This window comes from Macroventuria anomochaeta (genome assembly GCF_010093625.1).
Source record: "Macroventuria anomochaeta strain CBS 525.71 unplaced genomic scaffold BU25scaffold_30, whole genome shotgun sequence".
In the NCBI taxonomy this organism is placed as follows: Eukaryota; Fungi; Ascomycota; class Dothideomycetes; order Pleosporales; family Didymellaceae; genus Macroventuria; species Macroventuria anomochaeta.
In genome coordinates, this window is record NW_022985391.1 from 347,640 (window position 1) to 364,038 (window position 16,399).

General features: G+C 53.4%; 5 protein-coding genes across 5 annotated transcripts; 4 read left to right on the top strand and 1 right to left on the bottom strand.

The window, feature by feature from the left end:
* Window positions 1-189: 189 nt before the first annotated feature.
* BU25DRAFT_155972 (catabolite repression protein creC) lies at window positions 190-2,970 on the bottom strand. Its single transcript, XM_033700672.1, has 5 exons — window positions 2,726-2,970; window positions 2,506-2,633; window positions 900-2,440; window positions 768-843; window positions 190-503 (listed from the first exon to the last, which is right to left on the bottom strand). The coding sequence occupies exons 1-5, from the start codon at window positions 2,728-2,730 to the stop codon at window positions 406-408; spliced, it is 1,848 nt and encodes a 615-aa protein (XP_033558787.1). The 5' UTR covers window positions 2,731-2,970; the 3' UTR covers window positions 190-405.
* A 347-nt stretch (window positions 2,971-3,317) lies between these two features.
* Window positions 3,318-5,348, top strand: BU25DRAFT_424045 (mitochondrial Rho GTPase-like protein; the record flags this gene model as incomplete). The annotated part of the gene is made up of 3 exons (XM_033708251.1): window positions 3,318-3,327; window positions 3,423-5,140; window positions 5,193-5,348. The coding sequence occupies 3 exons, from the start codon at window positions 3,318-3,320 to the stop codon at window positions 5,346-5,348; spliced, it is 1,884 nt and encodes a 627-aa protein (XP_033558788.1).
* A 974-nt stretch (window positions 5,349-6,322) lies between these two features.
* BU25DRAFT_493570 (uncharacterized protein) lies at window positions 6,323-10,768 on the top strand (the record flags this gene model as incomplete). The annotated part of the gene is made up of 4 exons (XM_033711724.1): window positions 6,323-8,884; window positions 8,938-9,206; window positions 9,823-10,366; window positions 10,450-10,768. 4 exons carry the CDS (start codon window positions 6,323-6,325, stop codon window positions 10,564-10,566), a joined length of 3,492 nt encoding a protein of 1,163 aa, XP_033558789.1. The 3' UTR covers window positions 10,567-10,768.
* A 561-nt stretch (window positions 10,769-11,329) lies between these two features.
* Window positions 11,330-13,168, top strand: BU25DRAFT_374013 (Dehydroquinate synthase-like protein). The gene is made up of 2 exons (XM_033704053.1): window positions 11,330-12,009; window positions 12,064-13,168. The coding sequence occupies exons 1-2, from the start codon at window positions 11,475-11,477 to the stop codon at window positions 13,011-13,013; spliced, it is 1,485 nt and encodes a 494-aa protein (XP_033558790.1). The 5' UTR covers window positions 11,330-11,474; the 3' UTR covers window positions 13,014-13,168.
* Window positions 13,169-14,408: 1,240 nt separating this feature from the next.
* BU25DRAFT_461119 (uncharacterized protein) lies at window positions 14,409-14,915 on the top strand (the record flags this gene model as incomplete). Its single annotated transcript, XM_033710412.1, has 1 exon — window positions 14,409-14,915. The coding sequence occupies one exon, from the start codon at window positions 14,409-14,411 to the stop codon at window positions 14,913-14,915; it is 507 nt and encodes a 168-aa protein (XP_033558791.1).
* Between the last annotated feature and the right edge of the window lie 1,484 nt (window positions 14,916-16,399).

Below are 16,399 nucleotides of genomic sequence, written 5' to 3' on the forward strand. Positions count from 1 at the left end.
TCACAGCGATGAATGTGACCAGAGTGTCACACAGTCATCGCGAGATCGTTCGAGCATCAGATTTTGACGATGTGTGACGCCATGCGATTGTGAGAGATAGAGATAAGAGTGGATGTACAGCATGCTGCGTGCGCCATCACCCCTACATATGCCAGTCTTTTGTACAGTCGAACGCCTGAGAGGATGCCACGCGCATGCAAGATGCGTGTGGCGCGGTGAATCTTGGTCGTGAGTAACGTGCGGTTCCAGAACGCGAGGAAGACACGGCCATCGGGCCTTCCCGGAGAGAACTTTAAACGGCCACCCCTGCCAAACCGCATGCAGGTGCTCGCAGAGCCTCATCGTAGTGTTCCAACGTCCCAATAAGTCCGCCATTAAGAACAACTCCCCAAACATGTTGTATATCTATGAGATGCCAGCGTTCGAACTCGTCTGCGAGCGCGTACGTCCGCTGTCGTCTGTTGAGGAGCCCTCCTTCGGGCGGTCCCAAGTCCTGATGTGCCCTGGGAAACAGTCAGATATCAGCACAGTCCCAGCTTCGATCCACATCGAGGGTCCTTATCAGTTCGTATGAAGTTTTGCAGCTCCCAACAGAAACACAGCGCACTCGGCGAGCGGGTCCTGCACGGCGGCGGGTGTTCCTGCCCTAGCGCGATGGCTGCGGCAAACAAGCCTTATCGCCAAATTTATAGGACGAAAACGTGCTCGCGAGGTTGGGAGAGAAAATTTCAAGATGATGAGCGGCAATTGACGAAATTGAGACGTACCGTTCTTGCACGATGTTATTATGCAATCCTCTTCAAAGGCCAACCATGTAAGAGGGTGTTCGTCGACCGCCTTGGTCTGCGCAGAACGTTAGCACTAGCTTTCTGTGACGTTGTCCGTATTCATCGACTCACCAGCACTGGAGGCAGGATCGCGGTGCGTGCGCGGGGCTCGACCGGATGCACGACCTCGTCATCATCGAGTGCACTCCCCGACGTAAGGTTGGAGTTCGATCGCATACGGCCAGCAGAACTCTCCGTACGTGTGCGTTGCATGTTAAGGTTCGTCGACGCCATGCTGTTCCGGGGCCGCAACGACGCGGCTCGCGGTCGGTGCAGCATGCCCACACTGAAATCCCACAACAATAATCTGGTATCTTCCCCAACGCTTCCTATCCGGTAGCTGCGCTCATCGCACCTCCAAGGATCGAATTGAACGCCCGTGACCCAGGAGTTGTGTCCCTGACAGCGCGCTACCAATATACGATCTTCTAAAGACCAAATCGAAACAAGGTCGTCCTGGCCTCCCGTAACGATGTATCGACCATCTGGCGACCAGCAGACGCACATCATGCCGCCGTAGTAGCTCATGTAGTGGTGCAACAGCTTCTCTTTCAAGAAGTCGATAATCCTGAACGATCCATCCTCTGAGACGACGGCGAAATGACGGCGATCTGGCGAGAACTCGAAAGCGTTGATCTTCGAACTGGATATCTGCCAGTAGGACACTGGATTTGCCTTTTGATTTTTCGACTGAACAGACTTCTTTACCGTGAGCCTGGTCTTCCTCTCCATGTCAGACATGCCCTCATCAGGCGTCTGATCCTCAGGAACAAAAGCCGCATCTTCCTTCTCCTTGTCGTACACAACAAGACTGCCGTCCATGTGCGAAGCCATGAACAGATTCTCACTGTTTGGTATCCACCGAATGTCAGACACCGCCGTTGGATTGATGATGCCATTCTTGTTGAGACGCGAGTACTTCTGCGACATGGGCTCGTACCAGATGATATCACCTGTCGAGAAGCCCATAACTATGTCGAGGTGGTTTGGTCCCCTGGTGACCTGGTTGATGTCGTGGCATAGCGCATGTGCCTTTGTGAACAAGATCTTGGTCAAATGTTCCTCCTTAGTCGGTGATGTCAAGTCCAGCCACTGCAATGCGCGGTTGATGTTGGCGAAGGCATAGAGACCATTGACGTTGTGCTCTTGTAGTCGCTTCGTCAGGGCTTCGTGCGGGATGACTCTGGATACAAACGACGAGTTGCTCTTAACGATGTTGTTCTTCGGTTTGTTTCTCTTGCTGGGGTCCTTCGATGCTTTGCTGTTCACTACGTTCAGAGCTGCATTGTCCGCGCCGAATACCGGCGTCCGCAGCCCATCCAGCGGCGCTGATACGAAGCCATTTACACCTTGCGAATCAGTGTCACTCGTATGGCTGTTCGACTCGTGTTCGGCGATAGGCGGGACCTGCGACCATGTGCTGTTCTTCGTGTCGAGTCTCTGCAGCAGTGTCGAGGAAGGCTGGCGGGGCGCAAGAGCCACGAGGGATAGCTTGGTGCCTTGGGTGGGCGGTGATACGGTGGTCGCGAGCGGGTTGGGATTATGTACAGGTGCTTCTGAAGGGTGCGGCGGTGGGGTTGCTAGGTGGAGGTCATCGCGAAGAACGTAAGTGCCTGTCATGTCAACGGTCAGCAAAGGGTCCAGTATGCCCTGCGCGCATGCGCCGACTTGGACACACCCTCTCCCACCACCAACTGGTACTCGGGCCCGGTGGGGTGGCTGATGCTGTTGTTGGTCTCGATAAGCTGTCCTGGCGGCGCACCGGGATAGCCGCCAACAGGGTACCGAGGTGGTGGAGGTAGCACGCTGGGATGAGCGGTCAGTCCAGCTTCTTGCGTGCAGGTGGTGGCATGATAGCGGTAGTGCTGCGATTGGTGGGCGGGCCAGGGCATACTCACAACATGGCTGATGCGGTGCAATATACTATTAGTTAATCACTATACAGCACATACAGACACGGGCATAACGAGGAGGGTGGGGCGATTATGTATATGTCGGAGTAGGTGGCCCCGTGTGCGCTGCGACGGACCGTACGGAGGATTGAGTCGCGGCGCAGTCGACCGAACAGTGAAGAATGCGGAGAGACGAACAGCCTAACATCGCATTCGGATGTGGCTTGCGTTGGATGCCTGGGTGGGTGGAACCGTGCACAGCGCTCACGGCATCGCTGCTGTCACTTTTGGCGGAAAGGACCACTATGAACAAGGACGCTGCGGCAAGGCTGTCTCTCAGCAACGGCGGAGCTTGTCATCTCAATTCACTTTCCGGTAGCCTGGCGCGAATGCGGGGAGCTTTAAGGTTGTGATCGCCAAGACACGTGGACGCAGCGCTCGGTACTCACCTGCTGATCGAATCATTTACCAAAGCTTCACCGATAGTAGCTTCAGTGCTGTACCTGCATCCGGCATACCTCTTTTGGATCTATATTACTTCTTCGCGCCCTGCTCTCAAACCTCACTGACATGCAGTGAGCAGTGAACATGCTGAGATATGGCGACCGGTATGTGGAGCCCCCCTGCCCGAGCTGCCGGAGCTGCCTGTGTTTGCTGATGTTGATGTTGCTTGCCATGGCTGTTGACTAATGTGGTGACCCAGTCCGGATCTGTGTCTGCGGTGACGAGGGAGTCGGCAAGAGCTCCATCATCACCTCGCTCGTCAAGGATGTCTTCGTCACTGCCAAAATCCAGCCCGTACTTCCCCAGGTAACGCTGCCGCCTACGCTCGGAACGCCGGACAATGTCACCACTACCATCGTTGACACCTCCGCCCTGCCCCACGAACGGCATGCTCTGCGGAAGGAGCTGCGCAAATCGAATGTCATACTACTAGTATACTCGGACCACTACAGCTATGAGAGGGTCGCGCTGTTCTGGATGCCGTACTTTCGCTCTCTGGGCGTTAATGTACCGGTGGTGCTATGTGCAAACAAAGCCGATCTAGCCTCGAACGGAACGACATCACAAGTGGTGGCAGAGGAGATGCTGCCAGTCATGAACGAGTTTAAAGAGATCGACTCGTGCATACGGACCAGTGCGAAGGAGCATGCAAACATCAACGAGGTCTTCTTCCTCTGCCAGAAAGCCGTCACCCACCCAATAGCGCCGCTATACGACTCAAAAGAGAACGCACTCAAGCCAGCAGCCGTATCTGCGCTTCAGCGAGTGTTCCACCTCTGCGACACAGATAAGGATGGGTACTGGAATGATCAGGAGATACACGATTTCCAGATCAAGTGCTTCGAGAAGCCACTGGGCGAGGACGACCTGGCCAACATCAAAAAATCGATGGAGAGGTTTGCACCAGGCGCTACTGGAGAAAATGGAATGGATGAGAAGGGCTTCCTGCTGTTGAATAAGATCTTTGCAGAGAAGGGCCGCCACGAGACCATCTGGATCATCCTGCGAAAGTTCCACTACACTGATAGTCTTAGTCTACAGGACGCATACTTACGGCCGAAATTCGAAGTTGCGCAGTTCTCATCTGCGGAGCTCAGTCCAGCTGGATACCGATTCTTCGTCGACCTTTTCCTGAAGTTCGACAAGGACAATGATGGAGGACTCAACGACCGAGAACTCGCCAATCTTTTTGCGACAACACCTGGTATTCCAACATCTTGGACCGACTCGGCGTTTCCATCATGCACAGTGCGCAATGAAGCCGGCCACATCACACTCCAGGGTTGGTTAGCGCAATGGAGCATGACAACCTTCGAAGAGCCCAAGACGACACTCGAGTACCTTGCGTACCTCGGGTTCGAAAGCAACGACCGAAGCGGCACGACGAGTGCATTGAAGCAGACAAAGGCCAGGAAGAGAAGAAACAGGCCTGCGCGAGTGGAGCGCAATGTCTTCCTAGGCTATGTGCTAGGCTCAAGCGGCAGTGGGAAGAGCGCGTTGTTGTCGTCATTTCTGCAACGACCGTTCACGCAAACGTACCATCCCACCATCAAACCTCGATCAGCAGTCAACAGTGTCGAGCTCAAAGGTGGCAAACAATGCTACCTCATCCTCGAAGAACTCGGCGAGCTGGAGCTTGCGATCCTCGAAAACCAAGCCAAGCTGGATGCTTGTGACTTGCTGTGCTACACATATGACTCTTCTGACCCGGACAGCTTTGCACACATCGTGGAGTTGCGGAAGAAGTACCCTCACCTGGACAAACTACCTGCGGTATACACAGCATTAAAGGCAGACCAAGACAAGACGATGCAGCGATGTGAACAGCAGCCTGATGAGTACACGAGCGCGTTGCGCATGGCCCCGCCCCTGCATGTTAGTGCGACGTGGAGCAGCATATCAGAGCTGTTCGTTCACGTAAGTCATCCACCAGTACCCGACGTGATGATTGCGAGCTGACCCTGTGTAGCTGGCTGAGTGTGCGACACACCCATCGACTGCGTTCCCGAAGAACGAAGATGAGGGTGGTTACGATAACATGAACTTGTATCTGGCGCTGGGCGCTGTTACGTGCGTTGTTGCGTCGGCCGTCTTCATCTGGAAGAGAAACAGTGCATCCTCATGACAATGACCCTGCGTATGATCACCCTCCGTTGCATAGACTTGGAGCATCCACTCAATCACCGTAGTCAATAATCAATAATCCACTCTTCATTGACGAAAAGAGCCACCACAATGATGTCAGATCTGTACGATGTACTCGTGAAAGGCACGAGCGAGTAGTCTTTCTGCAGGGGTACGCTGGCGCTTCGGCTGGCTACATCGATGGCGGATAGATGGAGGCGCTAACACCATCAATCAGTTGCGGGCCACGCGTGAAGACACAGCACATAGCCGAGAGACAGGCTCAGGACGGTGACCTGGCGCCACATGCTGCACGATATAGATAGATGGCACTTTTGCGTCTTGGCTGGGTAGGCTTTTCAGCCTCGCAGAAATGTTTAGCGAGTGTTCATGGCACCGATGGATGTTTTGGTAGTGAAGTGTACGATGAGGCTAGGCGCTCCGGGGCGGACACTTCTGGCTTAGGTAGTAAACGCTGGGACCTTTCAACATGAGGGCTGCAGGGCTCACGCTTTGTTGTTCGCTCACGCATCCTCTGCACCGCCAGCGATGGTGACCCCTATTAGATTATTCTTCACTCGCCTGCACGCCGCCTAGCACCTCCACGGCCTTCCGCCTCGGCGTTCGCTCGCTGATGCCCTCGCTGTGCGCCCACAGCTCCCCTCAGGCACCCCCCGTGGCAGTCGGAGCGCCTCCACATTCCTCGCGCAGCCAAAATGGTGAGTACCAGGAAGAGAACCCTCGCATCCAACACGCAGCCAGTGGGCGTGCAGCGTGCCGGGCGGTGAAACAGACGTCGGCGCTGCTGGCTGTCGCGGCTTCACAACCCCCCCTTTGCCGCTGTATCTCCTCGGTCCCCGGTCGCTGTCTTGTCTTGTCTTGTCTCGTCTCGTCTTGGGCGCACTCTAGCTGACCTCCTCTCCGCCCACCCCTCAGGCACAGGACCGAGCACGAGAGCTCGAGCGAGTGTACCAGATGCGCCGCGGCCATGTCCCGCACATCTCCATCAGCGATGACAACCACCACGTCACCGAGGCCATAGGCGATCTGTATGGCGGAGACAGCGACGCCGACTCCCCCAAGCGCAGCTCGCGGCCACTCAGCTTCCTGCCCGACTCCCTGAGCGACAGCATCCAAACCCCCTTCGATCCCTTCCCCGGCATGGCCCCGCCCGCAAAGTCGCCCCTACGCCCTCAGGTGCATCTCGACGGCAAGCCCCAGATGTCCACGAGCCCCAACGGCGCCGGCGGCATGTCTCCCCCGGGCGCCCGCAACAGCCCCAACGGCCAGCTCTCACCACCTCTGTCACGCACCACCTCCGACACCGCCTCGCAGCAGTTTCCCCTCAACGACCTCGACTACGAGTCGAGTCCCGCCGGACTCGCCCAGGAGCTCAGCAATCTGCAGGCAATCCGCCGGATGTCTATGGACGTTCACAACGCCGACCCCGACCTGCCCTCGTTTCAGTCCTACAGCTCGGGCCCAGTATCTCCGCCAGCATTGTCGGACGACGACAACCAGCAGTCGTTCTGGGTACCCGCTCGCCTGCACCCTGAGCTGGCCCCCAAAGAGTTCAAGACGTTTATCGAAGAGAAGGTTCACACCATAAGACGCCGATCTGGTGAGTTGAGCTCCTCGTTATCGCCAGATGGAGGGATGGGGCGACAGGATTCTGGTGGTGGACTACGCAGGAAGAAGTCTATGCTTTCACGACAAATCGACACTGGTTCTGGCTACAAGGACGGTGCTGAGCGTCTGGAAAGGAAACGCTCAGGAAACCAGCCAAATGGCGGGCTGTCGAACTTGCAGGAGCTGGAGCACATTGTAGAGGACCCGGCGGCGACTGTTAGACGTATGAGCATGTCCAGGAGCCCAACTCCAGAGTCGATAGACGGTGATGCACCTATTATCCCAGGTGGCATGGGAGGTGGAATGGGCACGCTGAAACGATCTACACGCACCACATACAGGCGAGGCAGTTTGCGAAGTCAGGGCCGAGTGCCACTTTCAAGACGATTTGCCAGCCGCAGCGCCGAGACAGACACAGAAGATTCTCCATCTACATCACCAACTCATCCAGACGTACCCGAGCTGCCCAAGCTGCCACAACTCAACAGAGTACAGTCAGAGCCTATCAACGGCGCCTTCGAGCCTTCAAACTTTTCACGGCCGAACAGGAGGACGTCACCTACCGAGGAGGAGCAACGACCTGGTTCTGCTGAACCTCAAACACGACCGGATCCTGCTGGACGTGGACAAGAAGAGCGTCAAGGGCCGAAGCCGAAGGCCTTCCACTCGAGGATAGCGTCCAATGGTCGGACGAGCGCGCATTTGCCCGGATACAACGCACCTGCGCCACAACTAGCATCACCTGTCCCTCATATCATCGAAACCCCTCCGCCCAAGGAGCCAGAGCGAAAGCAGCAGTATCAGCTTCCTGAGCGTACGACTTCACGGCAGTCACCTCAGCCACACCCACAGCAACAGCAACAGAGGCAGCCTCAGCAACAACCTCAACAGTACCCGCAAAAGTACCCGCAGCAGCAGCCGAATGGACCTCGCAGCCAAGCCCAGCCTCATCCTCCAAACCAGCAGCAACGACAATCTCCGTCGAGTCGGCAGAACAAACATGCTCAAGCTGCTCAAAGCTCTCCAATCAAGCCACAGCAGTCGCTTGACGATCTGACACAACACCCCTCGCCCATCCCTGGCAACCACAGCACGAGAGTTGATAATCTGTCAATCATTCCAAATCTTCCAGACGACAAGAAGGACAAGAAGTCGAAAGACAAGAAAGACGATGCACCCAGGAAGACAAGTTGGGGCTGGTTGGTTGGCAACGACAAGAAGGAAAAGGAGAAAGAAGAGCGCGAGAAGGAAGCAGCCAAGAAATTCAAGAATAAGCTCAGTAAGCCACAAGAGAAGCCTGATGACACAAGATTGGACTTGCTTCAATCCTCCATGCAAAGCGGCAACCGCGGCCGAGAGAGCGTCGTGCTGGACCGCGAAAGCGTCAAGCTCGAAGAAGAGCGGAAGAAAGAGAGCAGCAGAAGAGCATCTGGTGACAAGAAAGAGAAGGAGCCAGGTCTGCTATCCTCCATCTTTGGTGGTGGTAAAAAGAAGGGCGAGAAAGAGTCAAGCCACAAGAAGAACGCTTCACGTGGATTGTCACCCGAACCTCCACCACGGATCCTCAAGCCCGACATCGATTACAACTGGACCCGATTCTCCATCCTCGAAGAACGTGCAATTTACCGCATGGCTCATATCAAGCTCGCAAACCCTCGCCGAGAACTTTACTCCCAAGTCTTGCTCAGTAACTTCATGTACTCGTACCTCGCCAAGGTACAGCAGATGCACCCGCAGATACAGATCGGCAACTCGAAACAGGCCAAGCTAGCTGTCGCTCAGCAAAAGAAGGAGCAACAGCAGCAGCAGCAACAACAACAACAACAACAACAACAAGTGCAACAGCAGCAGCAGCAGCAGCAGCAGCAGCCTGAAGAGTTTTCGCAGTATCAGCGGTACCAGCAGCAGGTAAGCCTGGAATCAGACACGTGATCTGTGAACTAGGCTGACTAACCCAACAGCAACAGCAGCAACAAGAGCAGCCTGAGAAGTCGAGCGAATGGCCCAGCGCCCACAATCAGCAGGAGAACGCCCAGCAGCAGCAACATAACGGATATCACCAGCAACAGCAAAAGTATGGCCAAAGTCCTCGTGACAGCCATCACTCCCAGCACAGCATAAACGGCGGAGGTTACAGCGTTTCGAATAGCTCGAACTATCTTGGGCAGCCTGTGAGGCAGGGACAACAGGGCCATTCAGACTCAGATAAGAGCGGAGACGATGACATGTGGTAGGCATCCCAGGGACAACGCCATCTTCATCTAGCCACATTTGTTGAGCATCAATGTACCTTCTCGGCGGAGCGGACAGCATGGATATCCTGTCCGCAGATCGCACTTTTCCCTTTCCTGTATTATAGCAAACCTCCTTCTCCTATTTGGTGCGCTAATTTCTATTACAAGATTTCCATCTACTTCTGTTTTCATACCAGGAGTATAGTAGGGATGTAGCGGGGCGCATACGGATGTATAGAGAGGAGCATTGGGATAAATGAACTGTACGGTCGATGATGTAGGACTGCAAGTATAGCGTGGGTGTGGCGTAGTTGTAGGAAAGTACGAACTTAGCCGGGCGTACCTGCATATAGGAATGTAGTACTGGATCCTGCAACGTTCTGTTTCTCGAACGTCAAGTCATTCCACCGTAACAGGTGCATCTGACAAAAACACGCTAGAGCAGTCGATAAGAGCTGCTTATCGGACAAGTTTACCCCACATTACTATGACTGAGCGTGCAGATGACTTAGCTTTACACCGACATTTCCATCATCTCACGCACGTGCTTCACACACAACCATCATCCCTATTTCCACAATCTTTACTTCCTCGAACTTCATACTCAGCCAGCATCCAAACAACCATGACATCCTCAATCTCCCCCTCCAACCCTCCCCTCTCACCAACCTTCGAACCCGGCACCATCCCCCACGAAACAATTTCAACCCAGACCCTAATCGACAATCTCAAAATGATAAAACACCCCGAAGGCGGGTACTTCTCAGAAATCGACCGCGACCAAAGAACAGTACCAAACCCGTTTCAGGATCACGAGTATGCAACAACAGCAGACAAACCTTTCAGCGGCGACAATTCAGTCCGCAACGCCTCCACATCAATCCTTTACCTCCTCACCCCGCACTCACCTCAGGGTCACTTCCATCGCAATGCGGGAAGGACGGTGCATACGCTTATCCAAGGCAGGGGACGGTATGTGTTGATTCATGATGATGAGGAGGGCGAGAAGAAGAGGGTGGAGAGTTTTGTTGTGGGGAAGGATGTTGAGGCGGGGGAGAAGGTTGTGTGGGTTGTGGAGGGCGGGAAGTACAAGGCTAGTTTTTTGGAAGCGGAGGAGGGGGTAGATGAGTGGGAGAGTAAGTTGTTGATTAGTGAGGTATGTTGCTGAGTTTTCGTTATGGGGGATGCGTTGAGCAAGATGGAAGTTCTGGGGTTGAGTTGAGCTGACGTGTGTTGCAGACGGTTGTGCCGGGGTTCGAGTACTCGGATCATGACTTTTTGGCAAAGGAGACGTTCGAAAAGATTGTCACGGAGGAGCAAGCTGATGAGCTGAAGTGGTTGATCAGGAAGGAATAGGCGGCTCAATCGCGTAGCTGAGAAACGACAATCTATTGGTTGAGGGCCACGTGTGCAAGTTGCGTTGATTGATGCTACGGTGTGATCCATCGCGTGAGGAGCGGAGGCAGGAGAGAGGGCAACGGTACGAAGGCATTGACGAGGGTGACGAAGCGCAGTCAAAAGGGAGACGAAGACACCCTCACTCACAATAGCGTTCGGGATTATAGCTGCTTGCATTCTGCTGTCCAGTTCTATTTCAAAACAGGTGCCATGGAAGACGAAATCCGTCTGTGCGAACCGAGAGTTCCATGCCATCTTTTTACCAAGAACAGAAGAGATACTCGAAGTCTACCACGATAAGCGTCGCGCCGAACGTGTTGCTAGTAGAGCGGAAGAATCGTGATCCAAAGCGATGCCACTCCGAGTCGACTACGATCTTGTCAACAGGCTGTCGCATTGGGCCGAGCGACGTTCGGATTTCTGATACTGCTGGTCACACAAAGGGGTTTAGTTGTCTTGGTATTGCTTTGACCGCTGTCAATCCTTGTCATCAGGACACCCGTGCGGCTCTCCCGTGTGGGACGTATGCGGAGACATGTAGAAATATCATCAAGGTTAATCATCAGAGACTGAAGCTAGAAGTTGGAGGCATTCCCACAATTCGGTATACCGCTTTGGGATAGCGCGATCTGTCAGTTGGACCGAGGTCGCGGATGTTACACGCCGGGGCGCTTCTCCGCATCATCACTCAGCTAGCTATTCTCCCTTACACTTTGCACATCTCTTGGAAAGAGGACTTTCACATAGAGCTTAAAGCTCAGATACTGTTGCACGATCAAAAGGATACCTGAGGGACCTTCAATTGGCCTCATACGAAGCTCCACCTCATAAGCACCCCGCATTCCCTTGAGCTCCATCAAGACACGATGACGCTATCAACGGCGATCCGCATAGCACCCTCACGCGCCGCCCGCGTAGTAAACCTCCTCCGCACCGTCCAATTCACACACCCATCCTCATGTCCCTGCCACGCCAACCCCAACTACCACAATCAAACACCCTCCACCATCCACCAAGCCCGCCGACACCTCGCAACGCCCGTCGACTTCTCGCAGCAGAAAGAATATGCCTTCGAGATGGCTGCCTCCAGTATACGCTTCGGCCCCGGGTGTACGAAAGAAGTGGGCATGGACTTCAAGAACATGGGCTCGAAGCGCGTCATGGTTGTTACAGATCAGAATGTACGGAAGTTGGATGCGATGAAGCAGGTTGTGGAGGGGTTGACGAGAGAGGGTGTAGAGTTTGAGGTGTATGATAAAGTGAGGGTTGAGCCGAAGGATAGTAGTATCAAGGAGGCGATTGAGTTTGCGAAACCGTGGAAGCCGGATGCGTTTCTGGCGGTGGGCGGTGGAAGTGTGATTGATACGGCGAAGTTGATGAATCTGTACACCACATTTCCCGGTAAGACATGTTTTGACTTCCAGAACTGAGTCGAATCATACTGACATGCCTTAGACGCCGACTTTCTCGACTTCGTCAACGCGCCCCTCGGCAAGGGTCTTCCCATCCCCTCCAAGCTCTTTCCCCTCGTCGCTGTCCCCACAACTGCAGGAACTGGCTCCGAAACAACAGGCACTGCCATCTTCGATCTGGTCTCCAAGCGCGCAAAAACCGGAATCGCCCACCGCAACCTCAAGCCCACACTCGGCATAGTCGACCCCATAAACACTCGCACTATGCCCAGCGCAGTCCACGCCTCTTCAGGTCTCGACGTGCTCTGTCACTCCCTCGAGTCATGGACCGCGATCCCTTACTACGAGCGTACCCCACGCCCACAGAACCCCATCCAACGCCCTGCGTACCAAGGCGCGAATCCCATCTCCGACATCTTCTCACTGCAAGCTCTCCGCGACACAGTCAAGTACCTACCTCGTGCCGTCAAGGACCCAGAAGACCACGAAGCACAAAGCCAGATGCTACTCGCCGCGACACTCGCCGGCGTGGGCTTCGGAAATGCGGGTGTGCATCTGTGCCACGGCATGTCCTATCCCATCTCAGGCCAGAACCCAGGCTACAAGCACGCCGGGTATGAAGTCGACCACCCCATTATTCCTCACGGCGTCTCAGTCGCCGTTACCGCACCTGCAGTGTTCAAGTTCACCGGCGCGTCGAACCCAGAGAGGCATTTGGCTGCAGCTGAGGCGTTCGGCGTGGACATCTCAAACGTGAAAAAAGAGAGTGCTGGTGAAGTGCTTGGTGAGGCGCTAGCGGACTTTTTGGTTAAATTGGGCGATCAGCCACGTGGATTGAAGGCACTGGGTTTTGGGAAGGAGCATGTGGATGGATTGGTGGAAGGCACGATTCCTCAGCAGAGAGTGTTGATGTTGGCGCCACATCTGGAAACTGAATTGGAGCAGCAGAGGGAACAGTTGAGAGGGTTATTTGAGGAGGCATTGGAGTACTGATAAAACTTAGTTGATTTGGTCAGGCTGAGAACCGTGACGAATTGGTAGGTACAACTCCAGTTGGCGATGAATCTGCGCCGCCGTCTATGCGGGGGATTCCATACCTGCGGAGTGGATACACCAGACTACACGAAATGGATTGCAAAGGTCGAGACTGACACCCGACAACTCGCAGATGCGTTTTTGAGTATGTTCTGCCAATATTCCCTAGCAAATGTGTTGTGCCTAATGACTAAGTCTCTACATTGTCACTGTCATATATTACTGCCAAATAATCAGCTATCGATACTGTTCAGCGTGCTGGTAGACACGCTCTTGGATTGGCTTGTTGCTAACGCGCTGCAGTGTCGAGCATGAAAGATCGCCGCCCCACGCCAGACCCCTAGATTGGCCACACTATACCAGGACGCGGAACATTTTGAAAAGAGCTTGGTAACCCAATCCCCGCTATGCACCAGGATACCCATGAGCTCACTTCAGAGTATGCTTGACGATGGAAATAACAAGGTTTTCAAGCAGTTTCAACCCGATATTTGCAATGACGCTATCAACCGTCTCTACAGTATCGTTCCTGATCTTGACGATAAACCACGCAGAAATGACTCGCCCAATGGTGATCAAGTCAATCTTGGCGTCGAGATTTTACGAGCCTGGGTTCGTATCATGATTCTAAACAATAGCGGAGCAGAAGTGCTAGAGCACGCGAGCAGGTCGAGATGCATTGACGAGTTCCTCGCTGGCTGCGGGGCCAGCCAGCTTGCGATGTACTGTGACTATTTTGAGAATGCATGGCAACCTCAGGCGGTGCAGTACCTGCGTGTAGCAATCTGTGCTCAGACGTTGGCTGGAGGCAATATCAAATCTATTCGCCTTCTTTGGTAGCGTCATCCCTAGTTCCGCGGAGGGTCTTCGCATGATCATGCCTGTCTGAGATATACTATATGTGCTTCCTCTATGTTGCAATATCTCAAACCTGACAAGCTGCAGCTATCTTTGGTTCTCAACCCTTCTGACACCCTGGACCGTCGCAAGTATTTGCTCAAATTTCGAGGACCATACCACCATATGCAAACTCCTAATGCTTGGTATGTACAACGAACACTGATTTGATCCCACGAGTATACTGAGTGAGTGCACTACTGGCGTATACCTTAGTTTCGTCCCAACGAGCAAAGGAGATTTACTCTTAAGGTTCGAGTTGTAGAAATGTACTGTGTTTATTGAAAGATGCAGAGGACCTCTAAGATAGCTATATAAGCGAGCAATAGGCGAGCATCTAACCACAGTGAGCATAGAACAGCGAGTTGATGCTATTGGTCTGACTGGTAGAGTATCAAACCCGTTACATTTACACATCAAGTCTCAGACTGAAAGACGAAACCAAAGCTTACATCCATGTCGAATCACGAAATTACCACTGCGGACAGATGGCGATGGGTGACCCATTTACACGGTATTTCTTTGGAAGAGTTACGCAAACAGACAAATCGGTTGCACCTTGTCGTCTATGAGGGCACCAATGCGGAAGCTATTGTCCACCCTACAGAACCTGAGATCTTCATCAACCATTATCGATCTGCGTCAACACGCGAAGGTCTGCATTATGCAGCATGGACCAAGACTATGACCCTGGAGGACATCAAGAACCAGTTGCGAATGAGGAAAACATCGATGTACGACCCCATTGTCGTGGATTCTTGGCAGTTCTTCATCATCGACCGTGAAATCGGTCAGCCATTCGAACTTCTGGACATCGTCCAAGAAGCCTTGTTGATGCTTGTCGGCAACCTATCCCCTCGCTCCGTCGCGAATTGTGTCATCCAATCTCTACTCCACAGACTGATGAAACTCGATATGGGGAAACATACGTACGCTTTGGGCTCTGAAAGATCTCTTATTTAGTAGCATGTGGGGGGGGGGGGGGGCTGAGCAGATGCGTGCTGTTTGTACTGACGAAACAAACCTAGGATCACGTTTTGTCTCCGATGGAATGGCTATGCGTCAGCGTCTCTTGTCCACCACCACTCCACAGATTCAACATATGCTCTTGTCTGCAGATTGCGAAGCTCGAACATAGACATTTTACTCGCTGGCCTAAGGTCGGTGAGGCCATTCCCATTCGAACCTCTTCTCCTGCCAACGATTATGCTGGACCATGATATTGAGCAATGCCACACCGAGTACGAAAACCTCGACAAGATTTTATTTCGCCAATGCGGACCCATATGGGATGCCACTTCATCGACAAAGCAGTGCGCAAGACTAGAAAGAAGTCACCCTGGACGACTCATCCTGAACGACATGCCCTAAACTCTGACGCAGCTGGCAAACACAGCCATACTTCAGGGAAGATTTTTGCTGGCGGCTACCCAGGTCTATGAGTTGATTCATACAGAGCTCCAGTCCCGCACCAAAGCCAAAGCACGGGTTGGCTGATGTTGAGCTCAAAGACAACCTGGTCATACTTAACCAAACCGTCACTTCCTTGACTTCGAGGAACGAGAACTTACTGGCCACAGTTCATGGTCAGGTAAATATGGTGAGTGCATTACCTACTTATCAATAGCCCGGGCTCCAGCTCACCAAAGATATCTAGGTATATGCAGTGCTCTAAGCCAGAGACAACAAGATCAATCATTGACACAGAGCTGACATGCGAGTCATTGCTGCTGTGGCTCTCTTCTTCCTGCCAGGAACGTTCGTCGCTACATTGTACAGTACAAGCTATTGGACTTTGATCTTCGGAGTGAGGGGGCGACTGTCTCAACCTGGGTCTGGTTGTACTGGACAGTCACTGTCCTGTTGACCATCGGTGTATTGAGCATGTGGCGCGAGGCACCTCGTCTGAAAGCCCACAAGCAGCGGGTTCAGCGTGTGTGGAAAGGCATCATGAAAAAACGTTGTCGGTTTTGGAGCAAGATAGCGAAAGCTTGGCTATCGCATCTTGAGAGAAGGACGAACCGAAAAAGGAGAAACGTTGTCGAATCTGGATGGAACACGTAAGAAACCGTCGTAGCAAAAGAGATCGACGAACAGGGCTCAGACGGAGGGTCGTTCCATGAGCCAGACTACACGGAGAGTGAGACGAATCAGACCAGTAGCAATCGGACAGTGGAGAGAGCGATGCCAATGATTCGGATGAGGAAGAAACCAACGTCGAAGGAGCTGGAGATGGTACTGAGGTAGAGATCGTCGCATTGCCTCAGCTACAGACTGCAGAAGAGGCCGCGCCAATGGCGGAGGAGGTACTTGAAGCCCAGGTCGAGGAGATTGCTAGCAGGGTATCAAAGCGCAGGCTTAAGTGGTCTCTGGTATGAGCTTGGTCTGCACACAATGCTCAAGACATACAGAGGAGCTTGTATCGAGGCTCGATACCATAACGGACA

Excerpts from the sequence above, each read along its gene's own strand:
- BU25DRAFT_155972 (XM_033700672.1), bottom strand. Across the intron at positions 844-899 it reads CGATCCTGCCTCCAGTGCTG|ACCAAGGCGGTCGACGAACA; the intron begins GTGAGTCGATGA and ends CGTTCTGCGCAG. Across the intron at positions 504-767 it reads AATAACATCGTGCAAGAACG|GGCACATCAGGACTTGGGAC; the intron begins GTACGTCTCAAT and ends ACTGTTTCCCAG.
- BU25DRAFT_374013 (XM_033704053.1), top strand. The coding sequence starts at position 11,475 with ATGACGCTATCAACGGCGATCCGCATAGCACCCTCACGCGCCGCCCGC. Across the intron at positions 12,010-12,063 it reads TCTGTACACCACATTTCCCG|ACGCCGACTTTCTCGACTTC; the intron begins GTAAGACATGTT and ends GACATGCCTTAG.